We start from the raw sequence: 22,071 nt of genomic DNA, 5'->3' as shown, positions 1-22,071 counted from the left end.
GACTTGGATTTTTTTTTTTTTTAAAGAAATCATGTACACATCATTACATAAAATTAAATAGCCATTTGAAAACGCAAACTTTTACATTTACCTAAATTCATCAAGAGATAGAGCATGGCGTCTGAGGGGAAAAAAAGAGTTTCATTTCTGGCAATAACCTGGCGAGTGTTGAGGATTTGCCAGTTACTACATTGCTATAGGAACATTAGCAGTTAAAGGCAACAAGGGCAGTGATCACTTCTTGAATAAGAAATAACTTAACTAGAAAAACAGCCTTCGTGGGTACTGTGATGAGATGACAAAGAAACCTGCAATGTTCTGGCTTGTTTCATGGAGTTGTTAACTAGATACAGGTCTATCAGGGAGGTATGCCCTAAAATCTGTCCTCTGATGTGCTTGTTGGGATTGATGATGCGGATTAATTGGTGCATTGTTCAGACTTGGAGTAACAAGATACAGATTTTAGGATGCAACTGACTCAATGTTCAATATTAATATTTCCATTATGAATGAAGATGCATGTCCATTATGTGAGCCTTAACTTATTTTAGATGATGAGAAATTATTTCAACTGATCCACTGGCATACACAATGGGTGGTGTAAAGATAAGCTGAGAAATGGACAGGCGTCCTAAACAAGAACAGGTTACTTACGTGTATCTATCTTACAATACTCCTCTGCACTTTTTACTGGTTGCCATTCCATCAATCTCCTTACATTTTTAACGTGGTATTTCCCAGTAAAAATGAAATATCTCTGGATGAGCTATGCTACAGATGGTCGAACTTGATGCACTCTTCTCTAGCTCCCACAACTGCAGACTGAAATTCTCCAAAATAGCTAGTAATGAGTGCCACCACACAATACTTGAAAGAGAACAATTTGGCATATTGTTATCCTCAGACAGGATGTTATCAGCAGTGGTTTAATGCACTAATATTAATAATCAGTTTTGGAAGAACATTGTGGCGGTGCTGGTAAGGAAAAATGTAGACAACATCAAGCCTGCAGGGGGGAGATTCTTTTTAGATTAATCAAATAAAAATTACTATGGTCCGCTACCAGAGAAGGAGCCTTGGTAGTTTTGTCCAATTCCTGGGGTACACATAGTTGGGAGCGACAATGACCATGTGGTATCTGCACTTATGGGTGGGGAGCATGTGGCATCGCAGGAAAGGGAGCTGGATGAGGTGCTGGAGGGTAGAAGAAATGCTGCCACACTTGCTTGGAGAAAGCAAGCAACTACAAAGCTAAGTGCCTTTGTACAAAAGCAGATATTTTGCAGGTGCTTCCCCCAAACATGGGATCCAAGGTTCAGAGCAGACTAAGACCAGGGTAGGAGTGGAACAAAGCCACACAGAAGCTGATGATGCACCAAACATGAAAGAGGACCTACAGGATATCTTGCGTGAAAGAACAGATCAACACCATTGAGGCAAGATTAACTTGATCTAGACACCAATTTATTTGAACACATCGCAGCCCAAGGCGATTGAGTGTCGGAGACAGAATTGTCCATCTGGGACGTTACCAACAATTAAATGGAAGTGCTAGGGAGCAGGCACTATGGAGACTGCACGATAGCGTTGACCTCCAAACACTCCACAAGGGAAATTCACTGACAAACAGCACTCCGTGAATTACAGATCACCAATGTTTAAAGAAGGATCTGAGAATTCAATCTCCTTTGTCAGATGGGGACAAAGGAAAAGACAAAGGTGGAGGAAGAGTGAGCCCTGTGGGAAGCAAGAGACCATTGACAATGCAAACAAATGAGCGCATGAGGAGACTTCTGCTTTTCAATAACAGATGGATTGGTGTGTTGGTGGCTGTTACTTTTAAATGATTTTTATTGCAAACATATGCAACAAAAAAGAAAAGAAAACCACGGTGCAGCATAAACATCGTGGCCATATGCTTGCCTCAAAAATATGGAAGAGAATAAATTACCCTAACAGTGTTTTTAAAGAACATTACAAGCACTTCATAGCAGGCAGGTGTACTTAGATAGGTATAATAATCTTGTTTGGTATTAATAAACGCAAAAATAACTATTGATGGACAGAATGCAGAACAATTTCATACATTCACCCCAGTACAGAGATCTGGGCCTCAATCCATTGTTTTTTTGCTCACCATGTCATTCCAGTTTGGACCGAGCCATATGCAAATCAGTCTTGACCCTACGGCCAATGGGAACAGTCCAGCCCAAACAGCCATGCCCGGACTTCCCTGGACTGGAAACAAGCATCCTAGGACCGGTTTCGGGCTTTCAGCTCTCATCAGCCAGGATAGCTTCACTCCAGTGACATGGAGAGCATGGGACCCACGTCTGAGCACACCCGTTCCACTAGGGGTGACAAATGCAATGTGTGTCTTTTGCTTCCTCGCCCTAAGTGCGCCGGGTATGCCCAGATGTGGGTCCCGGGCTCACTGTGCCACTGGATTCAAGCTATCCTAGCTGAAGAGGGGTGAAACCCCGAAACCGGTCCTAGGATGCTTGTTTCGGGTCCAGGGAGGACCTGGCTTAGCAGTTCGGGCTGGACTGTTCCCATGAGGCACAGGTCAAGACTGATTAGCATATGGCCAGGTCTAAACTGGGGTGGCATGGTGAGCAAAAGAATGATGGATTTAACCCAGATCTCTTGACTGGGGGTGAATGTTTTGATTTGTTCTGCATTCCGTCCATCAATTGTGTGTCTTTTGGTATTCATAAACAGCACAGCAAAAGGATAATGTTACTTACCCAGTAAGCAGCTATTCTTTGCATGTCGAGGTGTAGATTCACATGATTTGCATACTCCTGCCATCTAGTGTTGGGTCTGGATATTTGCAAGTTGTTTTTCTTCGAAGTCCTTCCAGTCACAAGGTAAGGTGACTCCTCGTTTCAGTGATAGTGCGCATGGGCATAGACTCCATTGTTAGATTGTTTTCCCGCAGAGGGTGAGAATGGAGTTAGTAAGTGTAGAATAGTGATGTCCATGAGTATATAAGTAAAGTAAGAAACTGTAACGACTATAGGTACCTGGGGAGGCGCATGTGAATCTACAGCACTATATGCAAAGAACAGATGCTTCCTAGGTAAGTAACATTATCCGTTTGAGGCATGTAAGCTTTAGATCACATACTTTGCATAGACTATACAGCAGTATACTACCAAAGCGGTGGCTGTTGCAGTTGTCTGAAAAAGTGTTTGAAGTATTGCCCGGCCTACATTAGCTTGTTGCCTCGCCAACACATCTACACAATAGGGTTTGGCTAATGTGTGTGGTGAAGACCATGTTGCTGCCTTTCAGATATCAGCTAGGGGAATCTTCCCTAAGAATGCCATAGTAGCCCCTATTATGCGAGTGGAATGAGATCCATCTTGCAATGCCTGATTTAGATATGGGATTGCTTTGTGTGGTGCCAAAAAAGCAACAAAAAGCAGCTTTGTTTTGCGAAATTCTTTTGTTCTTTCCACATAATATAGTAGAGCTCTTCTAACATCAAGTGTGTGTAGAGCTCGTTCTGCTACAGAATCAGGTTGAGGAAAGAACACAGGTAACTCAACTGATAGATTTATATGAAAAGCAGAAACTACTTTAGGAAGAAGTTTAGAATTGGTTCGAAGAACCACTCTGTCTTTGTGCAGCTGAAAGAACGGCTCTTGTATAGTTAAGGCCTGGAGTTCACCAACTCTCCTCAGTGAAGTGATTGTGATGAGAAAAGCAACCTTCCATGAGAGGAATTGTAATTGACACCTGTGCATTGGTTCAAATGGTGGACACATTAGCCTTGTATGGACTATGTTTCATACTGGTGCAGGTGGCACTTTTGGTGGTATCACTCTTTTTAATCCTTCCATAAAAGGCTTTTATCACTAGTACTCAGAACAGAAATAAGTGTTGTCTGTTTTGTAAGTATGCAGCTACTGCTGCTAGATGTAAGTGAATGGATGTACAGGCTAGTCCAGATTGCTGTAAATGTAACAGATAACCGATTATGTTTTGCACAGAAGCCTCAAGAGGATTGATATTGTTGTTGTTGCAATAGATAACAAACCGTTTCCATTTTGCTGCATAACATGCCCTAGTGGTAGGTTGTATAGCATCTTTTAGGCTATTCATACAGTCTGGTGGTAATTGTAAATAACCAAAACTATAACTTCAGGAGCCAAATTGCCAGGTTGAGTTCTTTGGGATTTGGATGTTTGATTTCGCCATGGTTCTGAGTGAGGAGACTGGAGTGGAGATGCAGCTTTTGGTGTGGAACTACTGAGAGATCCAGCAGAGTGGTAAACCAAGGTTGAAGTGGCCATGTGGGCTATGAGAATCAGTTTTAGGGATGTTTGTTTGAGCTTCCGAACTACCAACGGAATGAGTGGGAGAGGCGGAAAAGCATAGACAAATATCCCTGACCAGTTCATCCATAGGGCATTGCCTTTGGAAAGCTATGTGGGAACCTGGAGGCAAAGTTTGGACATTTTGCGTTCTGAGCTGTTGCGAACGGGTCTAAGTAAGGAAATCCCAATTCCTGAAAGAAGGGGAGGACAATTTGGGAATGCAGTTCCCACTTGTCGATTTGCTGTCTGTCTGCTGAGAAGGTCTGCAATCTGATTGTTTACTCCTGGAAGATGTTCTGGCAGGAGATCAATCTAGTGGCGTATAGCCCATTTCCAAATGGCTTGTGCCAGGCATGACAGTTTGAGAGTGTGCCCCCCCCCCCCCCCCCCCCATCCCGGGTTTCTGTATATAATACATAGTTGTCATGTTGCTTGTGCGGACTAGGACAGCTTTGCCTATGATGTGAATTTAAAAAGCTCTGAGTGCTAGAAACACTGCTAGTAGCTCTAGGTGATTTATATGGAGACTCTTGTACTTTAGACTTTACAACCTTTGGATTGTGTGATTGTGTACGTGAGCACTCCAACCAGTGAGCAATGAGTCTGCTTTTAGCACAGTCTGTGGAACAGGGTCGATGAAAGGCTGCCCTTTGGATACATTTTGTGGGTTTCACCACTGCAGAGAGCGATGTGTGTGGCCATCTATCAACACTGGATCTACTGACTTGCTAAGCATTTGTGAAGGGGACACATGTAAATTCTTGCAAGGGGAACAATTACGATACAAGACACCATCATTTCTAGCAGTTGCATGAATACTCTTGCTGGCAGTGATTGGTTGGGCTGAAAATTAGTGAGAAGGGGCTGAATACTGAGAATTCTGGCTGCACTGGGAGAGGCTAGAGCTCTTTGAGTGTCTATGGTGGCTCCCAGATATGGTTGTGTGTTGGAAGGCTATAGACGAGACTTCAACATGTTCACTGTAAACCCTAGTTGGTGTAATAAGTGAATTGCGGCTCAAGTGTGTTGGAGACACTTTTGGTAAGTGCTGGCTCTGGTCAGCCAGTCGTCCAGGTATGGGAAGACATGGATGTGCGGTCTTCTCAGATGAGCTGCGACTACTGCCAGGCATTTGGTAAATATCCTGGGAGCAGTGTTGACTCCAAACGGTAGTACTTTGAATTGGTAATGATGAACCGCTATCATGAATCTGAGGTATTTGCGATGAGCGGGTTGGATTGGAATGTGGAAATATGCGTCCTTTAAGTCTAGAGTAGACAATCTATAGTAGAAGTGGGAACACTTGTAGAAGTGGGAGTACTTGTTGAAGTGTCACCATGAGGAAATGCTCTGACAGTATGTAGTGATTTAGTTCTCTGTGGTCCAGAATAGGTCTCAAGGAGCCGTCCTTTGATTTCGGTGCCAAGGGTTTCGGATCCGAAGCAGTTTTTGGCTTCGAGCCTGAAAGTTTTGGCTCGGTGCCGGGCTTTGGCCGCCTCGATCCCGAGCCAGAAGGCTTAATGACGTGTTTCGGAGCCGAGCCAGAAGGTGGGGCGTCAAACATTTTCTCGGTGCTGACCGTGGCCTGAAGGCGGGGGTGGAACTGAAGCCTTTTGCTTGGTCCGAGTCGGATTTTGTGGCAAGGGGTGTTCGGTACTCACGTGACATTGACCTTGAGGTATGTCGTCTTCCATCTCTGAGTCCGATTCTGGAATGGATACAAGTTATTCCTGTTATTCTTCTGGCCTTTGTGCGTCGAATTCTTCTTGCTAGGATCCATCACCGAATATGTCTGGCGTGTATATGATGTTTTGGCTTTGCATTTCACGACGTCGAGCCTGACGATCGCGGAGAGTTTTCTTAGACCGAAACGATCTGCACATGTTGCAATCCTGTCCGGAGAGAAGCACAAGTTGCACACTAAAGTGAGTCGGTGCATGTATACTTCGCGTGGCACAGGGGACAGAATTTGAATGGAGTCCGTTCCATCAAGTGCGAGGGGGACTGACGCGGTTAGGCCCAATGGAGTTTTCCAATTAAAATAGAGATTTTCCTTGATGGATACAATATACGGAGAAGTGGGATATGCGTTTGAAACAACACCGACATGAGTAGAGTGGATTGCGCACTGAGGGGAACCCGAAGAACGGTTTAGAGCCGGAGCGCAGCAAAACATGTTTGAACCCGTTGGCAGAAAAAAACAATCCAACAATGGAGTCGATGCCCATACGCAGAATCACTGAAAGGAGGAGTCACCTTACCCCGTAACTGGAGAGACTTCTTTGGAGAAAAACAACTTGCAAACATCCGGACCCAACACTAGATGGCAAAATTATGCAAAGCATGTGATCTACAGCTCACATACTTCGAATTTATGTTTTTTCCATTGGCACATAGAAAAGATACTTATGGCTTTGAATTACTGTCAACTGAAAAATAGTCATTCTTGCTGTTGTAACAACAAAAAAAAACAATAATAAAAAAGATACAGAATGGATGGAAAAAAGCATTTGCAGAGTATTGACCATGCAGTCCATACAACGGTCCTTCTTTTTAGCCGGAGTGTACTTAGATTTCTTGCCCATGCTTGTTTAGTGACCGATATCGCATCAGCCTCTTTACAAAAGGAAATTGTATTAAGCAGGAAATATTCTATACTGTACTGACAGGCAAGACTGATCAACCAATTGAATAGGATGGATCTAGGATCATCAAATACCTTATTAAAGATCTAACTTGGTAGATTGAAGGAATACGCTCTATTCTTGTAATAGGTTACAGATTCGCAAATAGGGCTTTATACATCCCAAAAAGCCTTTTTGTGTTTGCCAAATGTTCTATTCACAGAATCTGTCCGTTTACTACCAGCAAAAACGTTTAGGCATGGCTCTATTTACATTTTTTCTTGGGTCTCCTTTGCCATCTCCGAGGCCAGGGGTCACAATGAGGGGACAGAGCTTACAATGGGGGTCATAGCTTCGTGCCCTGGGAAACCCCAAATGACTTCCATGGTGGGTAGGGTAGGGGGCATGGGCAGAGTCCAAAGGGGAATTATGCAGTGGGTAGGATTAGGTGGGCAGCAAATGAAAGAGTAAGGGGGTAGGGTTAGGGGAAGAAGGGCTGCAGATTTGAAGGAGTGGCCTGAGGGGTCGAGGCTAGATGGAGGTTGGTGCAGAAGTCAATTTCGGGAAGTTGGGATTAGGTGTTGCTCATATTTGCAATGCAAACGGGTGTTGCTGTCCCACCCAAAACTATCAGTGCAGGAAGCTAAAACTGCTGCTATTTTAGAGCCATCCTTAACACATCGGTTCCACAGTGTGGTGATCTAGAACCCGCTGCTTTGGAGTATCCGCAGTTTCCGCCATAGAGGTGTAATTCTCCAAAAGCAGAACAACATGGGATCCTTCAAAGTGCTTCCTCTCAATCCATCCCCCTGCTCTGCCCCCAGCCCTGCAACCCCAGAGACTTACCCCTCTCATCTGACTGCAGTTGCGCCTCCAGGTCCTCTGGTGACACGTAGAACTCTGGCTCATCGCCCTCTGGAGGCTTGGGTTTACACTTCCCGCAGCAGCAGTTACAGCAGCAGCACAAGCAGCAGCAGCAGTAGCAGCCTGTGGCTAGGCCACAAAAGACGAAGAGGGCCTGCAGGCACAAGAGGCAAAGGATGACCCAATAGGTTGAACGCCTAGGTGCTCTATTCCGATGAGGGCTCAGGCTGGATTAGTAATCAGATTCTACCATAGCCTAAAGCAACTTGCATAGATGATGATGGTCAGGGGTGGAAAGAGCAGGCAATGATAGCCAGGAAGAAGAGAGCAGGCACTGGGAGTGGCAAAAGAAAGCAGGCACTGGGCCTGGGGGCAGTCAGCAGGCTCCAGGTACTAGGGCAAAGAGAGCAGGCACCAAGCAGAGGGGAAACAGAGCAGTGACTAGGCCCTGGAGAGAGAAGAGCAGGGACTGGTCCCTAGAGAGAAATGAGAAGTCTGTGAAGAGCAGAGCGGGTGGCCAGGGGAGAGGAGGAGAGAGCGGGGCCGGCGGGGGGGGGGGGGGGGGGGTTTAGGGCAGAGAGCGGGGCCAGGGGGGAGGAGCAGAGAGCGGGGCCAGGGGGGAGGAGCAGAGAGCAGGGCCAGGGGGGAGGAGCAGAGAGCAAGGCCAGGGGGGACGAGCAGAGGGCGGTGCCAGGGGGGACGAGCAGAGGGCGGGGCCAGGGGGGACGAGCAGAGGGCGGGGCCAGGGGGGGTGACGAGCAGAGGGCGGGGCCAGGGGGGGTGACGAGCAGAGGGCGGGGCCGGGGGGGGGCAAGCAGAGAGCGGGGCCGGGGGGGGGGGGGGCAAGCAGAGAGCGGGGCCGGGGGGGGGCGAGCGGGGCCAGGGGGGGGATGAGCAGAGAGCGGGGCCAGGGGGGACGAGCAGAGAGCGGGGCCAGGGGGGGACGAGCAGAGAGCGGGGCCAGGGGGGGACGAGCAGAGAGCGGGGCCAGGGGGGGACGAGCAGAGAGCGGGGCCAGGGGGGGACGAGCAGAGAGCGGGGCCAGGGGGGGACGAGCAGAGAGCGGGGCCAGGGGGGGACGAGCAGAGAGCGGGGCCAGGGGGGGACGAGCAGAGAGCGGGGCCAGGGGGGGACGAGCAGAGAGCGGGGCCAGGGGGGGACGAGCAGAGAGCGGGGCCAGGGGGGGACGAGCAGAGAGCGGGGCCAGGGGGGGACGAGCAGAGAGCGGGGCCAGGGGGGGACGAGCAGAGAGCGGGGCCAGGGGGGGACGAGCAGAGAGCGGGGCCAGGGGGGGACGAGCAGAGAGCGGGGCCAGGGGGGGGGACGAGCAGAGAGCGGGGCCAGGGGGGGGGACGAGCAGAGAGCGGGGCCAGGGGGGGGGACGAGCAGAGAGCGGGGCCAGGGGGGGGGACGAGCAGAGAGCGGGGCCAGGGGGGGGACGAGCAGAGAGCGGGGCCAGGGGGGGGGACGAGCAGAGAGCGGGGCCAGGGGGGGGGGACGAGCAGAGAGCGGGGCCAGGGGGGGGGGACGAGCAGAGAGCGGGGCCAGGGGGGGGGGACGAGCAGAGAGCGGGGCCAGGGGGGGGGACGAGCAGAGAGCGGGGCCAGGGGGGGGGACGAGCAGAGAGCGGGGCCAGGGGGGGGACGAGCAGAGAGCGGGGCCAGGGGGGGACGAGCAGAGAGCGGGGCCAGGGGGGGGACGAGCAGAGAGCGGGGCCAGGGGGGGGACGAGCAGAGAGCGGGGCCAGGGGGGGGACGAGCAGAGAGCGGGGCCAGGGGGGGACGAGCAGGGAGCGGGGCCAGGGGGGGGACGAGCAGGGAGCGGGGCCAGGGGGGGGACGAGCAGGGAGCGGGGCCAGGGGGGACGAGCAGGGAGCGGGGCCAGGGGGGACGAGCAGAGAGCGGGGCCAGGGGGGACGAGCAGAGAGCGGGGCCAGGGGGGAACGAGCAGAGAGCGGGGCCAGGGGGGAACGAGCAGAGAGCGGGGCCAGGGGGGAACGAGCAGAGAGCGGGGCCAGGGGGGAACGAGCAGAGAGCGGGGCCAGGGGGGAACGAGCAGAGAGCGGGGCCAGGGGGGAACGAGCAGAGAGCGGGGCCAGGGGGGAACGAGCAGAGAGCGGGGCCAGGGGGGAACGAGCAGAGAGCGGGGCCAGGGGGGAACGAGCAGAGAGCGGGGCCAGGGGGGAACGAGCAGAGAGCGGGGCCAGGGGGGAACGAGCAGAGAGCGGGGCCAGGGGGGAACGAGCAGAGAGCGGGGCCAGGGGGGAACGAGCAGAGAGCGGGGCCAGGGGGGAACGAGCAGAGAGCGGGGCCAGGGGGGAACGAGCAGAGAGCGGGGCCAGGGGGGAACGAGCAGAGAGCGGGGCCAGGGGGGAACGAGCAGAGAGCGGGGCCAGGGGGGAACGAGCAGAGAGCGGGGCCAGGGGGGAACGAGCAGAGAGCGGGGCCAGGGGGGAACGAGCAGAGAGCGGGGCCAGGGGGGAACGAGCAGAGAGCGGGGCCAGGGGGGAACGAGCAGAGAGCGGGGCCAGGGGGGAACGAGCAGAGAGCGGGGCCAGGGGGGAACGAGCAGAGAGCGGGGCCAGGGGGGAACGAGCAGAGAGCGGGGCCAGGGGGGAACGAGCAGAGAGCGGGGCCAGGGGGGAACGAGCAGAGAGCGGGGCCAGGGGGGAACGAGCAGAGAGCGGGGCCAGGGGGGAACGAGCAGAGAGCGGGGCCAGGGGGGAACGAGCAGAGAGCGGGGCCAGGGGGGAACGAGCAGAGAGCGGGGCCAGGGGGGAACGAGCAGAGAGCGGGGCCAGGGGGGAACGAGCAGAGAGCGGGGCCAGGGGGGAACGAGCAGAGAGCGGGGCCAGGGGGGAACGAGCAGAGAGCGGGCCAGGGGGGAACGAGCAGAGAGCGGGGCCAGGGGGGAACGAGCAGAGAGCGGGGCCAGGGGGAACGAGCAGAGAGCGGGGCCAGGGGGAACGAGCAGAGAGCGGGGCCAGGGGGAACGAGCAGAGAGCGGGGCCAGGGGGAACGAGCAGAGAGCGGGGCCAGGGGGAACGAGCAGAGAGCGGGGGCAGGGGGAACGAGCAGAGAGCGGGCCAGGGGGAACGAGCAGAGAGCGGGCCAGGGGGAACGAGCAGAGAGCGGGGCCAGGGGGGATGAGCAGGGAAGACTAGCAGAGAGTGGGGCTGGGGGAGGGCAGAGAGTGGAGCTAGGTGACAGGCAGAGAGTGGAGCTAGGTGACAGGAAGAGAGTGGAGCTAGGTGACAGGAAGAGAGTGGAGCTAGGTGACAGGTAGAGAGTGGAGCTAGGTGACAGGAAGAGAGTGGGGCTGGAGCAACAAGAAGCGAATGGGGCTGGTTGGACGAGCTGAGAAGGGGCTGGAATGAAGAGCAGAGAGGGCACTGGATTGGAGGGCGGGCAGAGAGTGGCACTGTAGGGAAGAGCAGAGAGCATCGTGCTGTAGGGAAAATCAGAGAGAAGAATGGGGCTTGGGGAAGAGCAGAAAGAATGGGGCTGGGGGAATAGCAGAAAGAATGGGGCTAGATGGAAGAGCAGAGAGTGGGCCTGGAGGAGAGAGCGGCCTGGAGGGTCGAGCAGAGAGTGAGTCTAGAGGAGACAGCAGAGAGAGGGACCGGAGAGAAGAGCAGAGTGAAGCTAGAGGGAAGAGCAGAAAGAGTGGGAGTGGAGCAAGGAGAATAGAACGGGCAGGAGGGAAGAGCAGAGAGAGAGGCTGGAGGGAAGAGCAGAGAGAGGGGCTGGAGGGAAGAGATGAAAGAGGGGCTGGAGGGAAGAGATGAAAGAGGGGCTGGAGGGAAGAGATGAAAGAGGGGCTGGAAGGAAGAGCAGAGAGAGGGGCTGGAAGGAAGAGAAGAGAGAGGGGCTGGAGGGAATAGAAGAGGGAGGGGCTGGAGGGAATAGAAGAGGGAGGGGCTGGAGGGAATAGAAGAGGGAGGGGCTGGAGGGAATAGAAGAGGGAGGGGCTGGAGGGAATAGAAGAGGGAGGGGCTGGTAGGAAGAGCAGAGAGAGGGGCTAGACAGAAGAGAAGAGAGAGGGGCTGGAGGGAATAGAAGAGAGAGGGGCTGGAGGGAATAGAAGAGGGAGGGGCTGGAGGGAATAGAAGAGAGAGGGGCTGGAGGGAAGAGCAGAGAGAGAGGGGCTGGAGGGAAGAGCAGAGAGAGAGGGGCTGGAGGGAAGAGCAGAGAGAGAGGGGCTGGAGGGAAGAGCAGAGAGAGAGAGGGGCTGGAGGGAAGAGCAGAGAGAGAGGGGCTGGAGGGAAGAGCAGAGAGAGAGGGGCTGGAGGGAAGAGCAGAGAGAGAGGGGCTGGAGGGAAAAGCAGAGAGAGGCTGGAGGGAAGAGCAGAGAGAGGGGCTGGAGGGAAGAGCAGAGAGAGGGGCTGGAAGGAAGAGCAGAGAGAGGTGCTGGAGGGAACAGCAAAGAGGGGTTGGAGGGAGAGGGAGAGAGAGAGCGAGAGAGAGAGTCAGGAGTACAGTTTGGCAAAGAGACATGAAGCAGGGAAGAGCAGAGGTGTTGAATTGGAAATGGAAGCCTCTGCTGAACTCATACCTTTGCCCACCAGCTGGACAGCACAAAGTAGGTATTGACATTTTCCTCGCCAAATTGCTCGGCCACGTAGAGCCCAAGTGAGCCGTACTTGTCGTAAATGTTCCTCTTTGTGCCATCGGTCAGTATCCCGTGAGCATTGTTAATCTCCTTAAATTTCTCTGCAGCTTCTGGGTTATCGGGGTTCTTATCAGGATGATACTTCAGTGCCAGTTTCCTGGAAGCAGGAGAAAACACAAATCACATGTGAGAAATTATTAGGAAGACGCAACTTCTTGTACAGATGAAACAACATGGTTCACTGTGACATAAAATAAAGTATTGGCTTTTCACAAAAGGGTGAAAGCAGGCTACTGGGTGTCCTGGTCTTTCTTGTTCATTCAGCAGAATAACCTCCCACCCGTTTTTTGTCCAAACTTCACACATGCAGGCCAGGGTGCCAGTCGGGCTGAGGTTATAAACATGACCAGGCTTGTGCTCACCCAAGTGCAGACTGCCCCTCTTCAGTGGAAAGTGGCTCCATCATACTAAAACATATGGAGTCCAAATGGTATGTTCACACTGCACTCCCAACACAACAAATAGCAGAAAACTATAAACATCCCAAACCTGTCTTGCAGCACTAAGATTTCTGCACACTCAGGACATAGCATTAAGCATTAACATAAAATGCGATTCCCAAAACTCTAACTTGCACGAACATTTACCTTACCATCCAGACATGTTCATTACTAATAGAGGGTTTATGGAAAATATAATATGCAATACTCAGTAGCCAAAACATTTTCTAACTTTACGAACCCCCTGTATTAGGGGAGCCAAGACAAACATTAGCACATTGAACATTATGAATGGCACAGAATGTCAATGGTCTTTGCAAATTAATTACATGGATATTTTCTTCATTTTAATAGAACTGTCAGTCAATTTCTGTTTTGATTATCCCGCAACTTTTGAATAATTTTCCTTGTATATCAGTCTCCTTTCTATCTGCATGTCTCTAGTAATAGTCCAAGTTCTCTTTTGCTCCCATCGGAAACACCAATTCATTAAAGGACCTGGTGCTCAAGCACCTCTTATGCAGCCACTGTGCGCCTGACAGCCATAGCTCTACTGTCAGCATTCCAAGGTATGCAGGGCTCACCTCTAGATATTAAGTTATACAAGTTTGAGATGCCACGACTACACCCCAAGAGAAGCACAATGTCTCTACTCTTCTCACAGTTGCTTAACTCAGGGTGTTCAAAGTAGAAGTGACGCCCTCTGGTCAAACCATGGTAGAGTCCTTTTCCAAAGCTGAGACCTTACACACTCACCATACTCATGAAGAGTGTCAAAGAACCAATTGAGTGTGCCCCCATCCTAGTGCTCAGTGTGAAATACTTTACAAATCACTATGAAGCAGGGTCTAGTTTTACCATATAGTGTTCCAGGGCCATTCTGCCCACATCTGAAGCATGAGAATCTTGAATGTCCCTGCTAGCCAATAGATATAGTTGAACTAAATTGTCCATACTGCCTTGACCATTTACTGTGGCAGTAGGCCACATGCCCATCTACAAAATTAGAAGTATTTCTCTCCTCTGAAGACCACGAACCTCAGTTCACTGCTTTTCTGATGAACAAGCCTCCGACCCCTGTCCTCTGAGTGCGCATCTTACTGTACTTCGAGAGGATGTAGCAATAGCAGGATGCATCTGTCATCTAGAAGAACAAGATGGGCTAAGAGTAGGAGTGAGGGCTGACTGCAACTTTCCACAACTTCTCACCTGATGTTTTGCTAGCTTTGGAAAATAAGACAGTGGAATGGCTCAAAATAAAAAATAACCTTTTGATGAACAATGTACCTTAAAAGTAACGTCTGCTTCTTACATTTTCCAAGAAGTTACACACATTGTTTTCGATAAAATGTTCCAGCTTTTGTTATGTTCTGCGGCCAAACACCTGCTAATGTTTTGATTTTACGGTCACCAGTTCCTCATTAACACTGTATAAAAGGATTGTCCACCGACCAGCTCATTGATCATCTCACACAGTGTAATTCACGACGAGGTGCTCCCAGATAGCTGATTGATTTATTATTAGATAAGGTTATACTGTCTCATTGCACTTTGATATTAAATTTCTATCTCTCTCTTACTCTCTCTTTGAATTGCCGTGATTATAAACTTGCCAGACTGCATGTTTTTAACGCTTGATTAATTATGTGTCTTTGTCACTTGTTACTTGCTTGTTTTTGTTTAAATAATGTGCCACTCCTGACTCAATTCCTGTTTTTCAGAAGTGTATCTTGTTATTTCAGATAACACATTCAGTGTTCGTTCCTGTGGGTCAAAATATACCATCTACCAACTATAAGCTGATTCAGACTAGGTCTATGATTTTTAACACTAGAATCATGGAAGCTGGAAGTCAAGGGACTTGTGAAATTTCTACAAAGCCCATACACACAACGCCTGTAGGCTGGTATCAAGGCAGTCAACAGTGTGATACCGGGCACTTAGGTAACGTGCATTTCTTTTTATGCGCCTTGACCAGCACAGGCAATTTTCTTTCAAAACAAACTGCCACAAATGAAAGCACTGAAAGGACCCAGCATAGTACAGCATAGGGGTACATACACAGCACTAAATACTACAACTCCAGCTGGACCCAGCCATCAACCTCTACACGTCAACTGATACACAAAACCGGAGTAAACTCAAGTCCTGCACCCAGATTAACTTACTGTCAGCTGACAGGGAAACAGTACTGACTTTGAGCCCAGTCGTTTTCTTTAGTCTACAGTACGGGTTGATTTTAATTCACCATAAAAATGTCCCATAACTCTGTTCAATTGCTATTGATATGTAGCTTCCTGGACAACAAGTCCTAGTCCACATTTTTTACTCGGCTCCTTCTGCCCTACAGCCAGAGCGGACACCACTTGCCTGTGAAAACCTGAGAGTAGGCAACTAGGGACTACACCCACCATGGCCACAGGGACTCTCTCCTTCAATCGACAGGTTTCCTTCTTTGTGAGGGCCAGCTCCCAACTGCCGCCAAGTCATGCAGCTTATTCATGAAGGCTCTTTCAATACATTATTGCCAAAGTGTTGTAGTCAGAGGGCCGAGCCATCACACAAGCCTAGAGCCACTCTGGCAGAGGGGTAAGTTCTGTATTTCATGTTAGCAGCTTAGGTTACAGCTACAGCCTGATGGCCCTTGTTAGGGCTCCATTCCCCTCCAACTCTAATCCGCTCTCAAAGTTCACCGAGCGCACAGGCACCAACATTCCATTCATCATCATATTCTCACAGCATCCACACTGAACACTTCACATCCATACATTATCCCATTTCCTGACACACAAGACAAACTAGACATGCCACGTCTCTACACTGGGCAATGTGTAATTACAAAGTACTCCACTGCCCTTCACACCAAGAAACACCAGCTATATATCCCACCTGTGTGACACTCTTTAACACAAGTGAAAGGAAGAATACGAAATTCCATTACTGAACTTTCATTGCCCCTACTATTACTGTTTGTAACCGGCATACTTAATACCTCCAAAATGGCAACAGCGGTTACACAAATTACGATGATTGCCACGTAAATAGGCCCCGCCTCAACTCGCTTGCTTCACTTGAGGAAGCAGAGCCAGGGTAGGTCTTGCTGCAGAAGCCTCTTCCTGGTCATGGGAGTATTGAGATAGAAGCATTTCTCATTCTGAAGCTGACATTTCCCTTCCTTTAGGACGCTAATAGGCGTTCCTTCTGCTTTTGACTCATGAGGCCTGTTCCAATATCCTAATTGGGTGAGTCAGAATTACTTTATATACCCAACGCGCCATGTAGAATTAGCACAATTTTAGCACATTGGTATGAGTGTTTGGTGGTGTTAATTTCACGTTGTATTCTCTGCCTATGTCACTTGGGGCTTGCTGATGACCGGTGCTTCGCATGTCTTTGTTAAAAAATGGTTTATTTGCGAATTACAAATATGCATATATATTTTTGTTTGTCTTTGTGCTCCAGGATAACTTTACTTGTTCTAAGGTACCATATTTACTGTATTACTTATTATGTGACTGGTTTTGTCACAGTATTCACACTCACTAAAATCAGGTAGTGTAGTTTAGGGTAGTTTCTAGGTCCTGATGAATCGCCACTTGATCTTTCTTGACATAACTAGGCGAGAAACATGTTGATCATTTAGACAAATTAATTCACCAGGCTATCTAGGACCATTATATCCCAATGTAGCACATACATTTTGTAATCGGTTAGTAAGCGGATTCATTAAATTAATTGATCCTGAGTACCACTGCATCTATTTTAATTCACTTACGTCACCATTCTGCACTACACCTTTTTAGCCCACACACCCTCACTTCACTATACGGCTAACTAAAAGATCTCTGGCATTGAGCGCCCTTGCGGGTGCCCGTCGGGCATTGCAGCTCCGGCCCGATGAGGAGCTAGCCCAATGATGAAGCATGACACCCATTTGGGTGTGTGAGGGCCCGTGCTCTTACTGGAGCATATTCCTTTCCCTGGAGCCATCGACCTTAGTCTTCTTTCACAAAGAACTGCACACCTAATTTATATTTTGATAAATGCAAGGAGCCTGTGTGCTGGCCCTTTATCGCTCTGGGTTTCCCTTCGTTATATAACTGGAGTATCCATAATTCTTGCAGATGTAATAGAAAATCCGACCTCCTCCAGCCCTGATGCCTAAACACCAAAACTATACCCCCACAGTTCCACAAATAAGAATAAAACCGAGAATACGACTAGGACACACTATGCACAACAGGTCACTATAATAAGATTCAAACGAGGTCTGTGATTTTCAAACCTAGAATCATGAAAGCCGGAAGCCAGGGGCCTTGGGAAATTTCTGCAAAGTCCTAACAATGTTAGAACATGTGCTAAACACGTGCATATAATATGGCGTACAGTAAAACAAAATACAGTCTGACTCAGTCTGCCTAATGGCTAGCCGCGCGATTTCTCGCTGAAATCTGCAATGACTTCCTGACCAACAAGATCTGGAAAGCTGTTGGCTTTACCACTACATATATCAGTGGGACCTCAGTGACATGTCAATTTCAAGTTTTACAGGCTTTGATTGGATAGGTGACCAGAACAGTAACCAAAACAGTGTATTGTTTAAAAAACAAGGCTATAATAAGAGGGTTAATAATATCAGCATTTGGACAGCGGAGGGAAGGTCAGTAATAACAGGGCCGAAGTCCTGCTAGAGACCCCACATTGGCCCAGGAGAGTGTGCTCCCCAGAGCGTCTGGGCATGAGCATCTGTCCTCTAATCAGCCTGCTGCATCGGGAAGATCTTCTGTCACAGAAGGTGGAAGAGGAGGATGTGCACAAACACAAAGGCCCTATAAGAGGCTGTCTTTTTGCATCTGGACTGTACTCCTGCAATCCGAGAACATGCTATGAAGACTAAGGTTTAAAGTAGACTCAGGAGTATAATTTGAAAGATGTATTTACAGAAATGTAAAGTAAAGTACTCGAACAAATTATTACATTAGTTTAAAAAGGCTAGAAAGACACGGGAGAAATAGTGCCGAGGAAGCAAGATGAAAGCTGGGGATCAACTACAGTAAGTGTGTGAGGGGATGCAGGTCGGTGGGAGGGGATGTCCTCTTCAAGTGTAAAATGCTTGGTCTCACTGAGATGCAGTAATAGGGCTCATCTCGCTTTATTATGTGAACTCTCCCAGCCGTGTAAGGTGCCATGGTACCTTTTCCCTACCGATAAGCTTTCCCTTCACCCATTGCAGCTATCCACCACCTTCATACCACCCAGTGAGATTTAAGTGTTTTGAGAAAGACCACTACATTCACAAGTCACAAGCCCAATTCCATGTATTACACCCCTGCCTTTCCTCCCTTCTGGTCCCGGTTTACTATATGTTCAGTCCTACTTGGCACTATGAGGTGGCCCAGGGTGGCGTAAAGCTGTATACAATTAATTATTTACCATAACAGTGCAGTCAAAAAGGTGTATCCTGGAACTAGAACATTAACAATATGAAATGTTCCCCATCAAGCATTACAGATCTGATCCCCCACATGTTCTTGGCAAGTGCCTTTACACGCTGAGCAATCTTGAAAAAGGATGTGTTTGAGGCCAATAAATTAAGCCAGATGAGTTCAACTCAATTTGTCTCTGTTGCTAAATTCTTTAAAGTTATATCATATAAAAAGGCAGCCTGTTGGCTTTCACTGACTTCTACTACAATTCCACTACACTGAACCACACCCAAAGTTTGTGGGATGCCTGGGAAGTTCTCTTTTCAAGCAATGGTGTTATGAATATGTACGTAACAAACACGTTAGTTACCCTTGGTAATGCTTTTTCTGGTGGATACTCTTTGTAAGCGTGGATTCCTCGCCTTTACAATAGATATGAATCAAATGGCCAAAAAGCCTTTTCCATCTGACCTGGTTGTCAAGACAATAATGCTTCATGAATGTGTGCACTTGGGCCCATATCAACAGCCTGACAAATATCCAAGATAGGCCCATCACATGCCAGTGCAGTGGTAGCAGCTTTGGCCATGGTAGTGTGAAACCACAATATTTCAGGAGGCTTTTTTGGCCAACATGTAACAGATCTTGATGCAGAGGACCATCCACCTGGATAAGCTCCTTTTGTGTTCTGCCATGCCACTGTTTGACCCAGAGAACCCTACAAAAGGGTAATTGTCCACCCGATGGTCTTTGGTACTATCCAAGTTAAAGCAGACAGCTCTTTTGTTATCCAAACAATGGCATTTTGCCTCCTCTATCGAGGGGTGAGGTGGGGAAAAGAATGTCAGAATAGTCAGGGCCGGACTGGGAACCAAAACCGGTCCTGGCAAAGTGCTCGGCCGGCCCCCGAGAGGTTGGGGGTGCGGCCGAGCTGTTTGCCGGGGCCAGTTTGGGACGATTTTGTTACAGGGGCAAAAACAGCCCTGTAACAAAAACGGCCCCCCAGTGGCCCAAAAACGGCCACCACCCTGGCGGCCCACTGGGGAAACGCCAGGTGCCCGCTACGGCCAGTCCGGCCCTGAGAATAGTGATGGACTGTCTGACGTGAATAAGTCAACTTTCGTCAGAAAGCCTGCTCTAGTCATCAGCACCAATTATCCAGAGATTTGGTGAAGGACGGCAGGACTGACGAATCTTGAAGCTCACTCACGTGCCGAGCTGAGGTGATCGCAATGAGAAAGACTATCTTCAGGGTCAGGAGATGTAGGGGACAGCTGTGTAACTGCTCAAAATGGCGTACACATAAGGAAAGCTAGGACTAAATTAAGGTTCCAATGTGGCATCACAAAAGACTTAGAATCAAACATGCGGACTAAACGTTTAAGAAAACGTATCATAACAGGTGATTTGAACAAGGATGGCTGGTTAAGTAAACAGAAAAATGCAGAAGGGCCGACAGATAACCTTTAACAATGCGTACCACAAGTCCTTTGTTGCTGCACCCATCACAAAACAAACAATAACATATAGAGTAGTTTTGCCTACAAAGGGTCCATGTTATAGGTGCCACACCAGACAACAAACTTTTCCCATCATCTAGTGTAAACAGACTTTTCAGCATGGCACCTGTCCACCAGTTTAACATCCACTACTTCAAAGGTAGATCAAATGCTGTTAACTCCCTGTATGGAGGTGCAGATTGCACAAGCCCCAGTGCTGGACCATGCCCTGCAGCTGTGATAGAAGATCTTCCTGACGCAACAGTCTGATTAGAGGACAGATGCTTATATCCAGATGTTCTGGGGAGCACGCTCTCCTGGCCCAATCTGGGGTCTCTAGGATGACTTCGGCCATATCATTCCTGACCTTCCTCAGAACTTGGGGCACCAGTGGTAGCGGTGTGAAGGGATACAGCTGTTCCATGCTCCACTCTCGATGAAATTTGTCTTGGAAACTTCAGCATACAAAATTACCGATATTGTGCATACTCAGCAGTTGTGAGAAGATTAAACAAGGTTCTCGCCATTGCTAGAATATTCCCTGCTCTACAATTCGGTGTAACTGCTAAAAAGTGATCCACTAGGCACCTCTGGCTAAGCTGGTCCACCACAACATTTAAAGAGGAGGAGGCCAGTAGGCCAAGAAGCTTCAGAGCCATTTTCACTGAGACCCAGGACTGAGAATGAAACATCGGGAATCTAGCACGAATATCCTGAACTCTTTGATTCGAAGAGTAGGCCCGACTGTGCCCCATATCCAGAATGGCTCCAATGGAAGCAAACCTCTGCAAAGTCAAGAGTAACTAACATTTTTATCGTCAACGCCAGCGATGTAAGGATGTTTGCATCATCTAGAGGTGGTCCAAGACTAACTGTGGCAAGCGCGCCTTCCACAGCAAGTCAAGTTAGGGAAAGACTAGTACTCCCAAACTTCTAAGGTACTCTGCGACCATCACCTTCATGCCAAGGAGCACTGATCAGACCAAAAGGGAGAACAGCAAACTGAAAATGCTTGTGGTCCACCATGAACATTTTGATAACTTAGCAAGAAAACAATATCATTTAACGGGCATTTGGCATCAGGCCGTTCCAGGCGAGGGATTGTACCCAGGACCAGCCGACTATTGATCCAGCAGAAACATCTGCTCTTACCAGATTTGCCTGATGAAATCCCCGATTCCAAATGTCCATCAAATGATATGGTTTTCTTGCTAAGTTATCAAAAGCCTTGAGAAAGCCCTGGTCCTATTGACCATTATAGGGCGATACATGTGTCGACTGCTGCAACACCAAATATGTATTTTGTAACACTCTGGAGAATGAGGATGAAGCCTAAAAGCTTAAAAAAAATAATAAAGATTTATAAAACAATACAAACCAACTGGGACTTTGCAACTTTTCTTGACTACCAGAAACCCAATATTGATTAAGGAGGAGCATATACTCAATTCTTTACGTACATTCATAAGTGACGCCTGAACGTCAATCGAGAAGCCTGTGGATCTCATCCATGCAGAGCACTGTGCGAGTCCTGACTACTCAGCCTGAACAGTCAGTGGCACCCAGGCCTGACCAATGACATACTTGGCCATCTTGAACAGTCGTACCCCATTGGCACAAAATTATTTTGGGACTGCTGGTAAGCTTTCAGCAAACAAGTCCCTTAATGCATGGGAGAACCTTGCCAGGAAACAGCTGGCATTAACAGAGACCTGAGGGCAATGCTGGTGGAAGAAACGTTCTCTTCTCAAATGCTTAAATTCCTTTTGACTCTGTCAATGGGGGGTAATAGGAAAAAAATTGTATTACCAGGCTCTCAGGAGTAGGGTGCTGCGTCAGGGAGGCAGGGTCACCCAGAGCAGGTCTGTGATGATGAGCCACCTGTCTGTTTACAGGTGGGTAAGAGCAGGGTTTAGCCCAAGTGCCGATAGAAGCATCAGTCAGGAAGTTGTTGAACTGCAGTAGGGGTTCAGATGAGGAATATCCAGGCTGTAATACTTCTGTAAGGAAGTTGGTTTTTACCTCAATGGGAGGAAATCCAAATATAAGACTTCAGCCACCTGTATAATGGCCATGGTAAATGAAGCAGGCTCTTACATGGATGGGCGAGGGGAAGAAAAAAAGCTCCAAGTTAGGGGAAGTGTCAAGCACACAGGCCTATTTTAGGTCCAGATAAAAACTGCCAATTGCAGAGTGTGGGGAGAATTTGTTCCCACCATCAT

The 22,071-nt window shown here is 49.0% G+C and overlaps 1 protein-coding gene across 2 annotated transcripts in view; it reads right to left on the bottom strand.

Annotated features, from left to right (window-relative positions):
* Positions 1 to 22,071, bottom strand: part of DNAJC5 (DnaJ heat shock protein family (Hsp40) member C5) — a 234,187-nt gene that overhangs the window by 12,850 nt on the left and 199,266 nt on the right. For both annotated transcript variants that reach the window (XM_085619651.1, XM_085619650.1), the window contains 2 exons: positions 12,368 to 12,581; positions 7,796 to 7,967 (listed from right to left, as the gene is read on the bottom strand). In XM_085619651.1, the coding sequence (XP_085475777.1) occupies positions 7,796 to 7,967; positions 12,368 to 12,581 (386 nt within the window). The remainder of the gene's footprint in view (positions 1 to 7,795; positions 7,968 to 12,367; positions 12,582 to 22,071) is intronic.

This window comes from Triturus cristatus, chromosome 7, assembly GCF_964204655.1.
Source record: "Triturus cristatus chromosome 7, aTriCri1.1, whole genome shotgun sequence".
Lineage (NCBI taxonomy): Eukaryota > Metazoa > Chordata > Amphibia > Caudata > Salamandridae > Triturus > Triturus cristatus.
The sequence above is the reverse complement of the archived record's forward strand: the minus strand, read 5'-3'. Positions and strand labels throughout refer to the sequence as shown.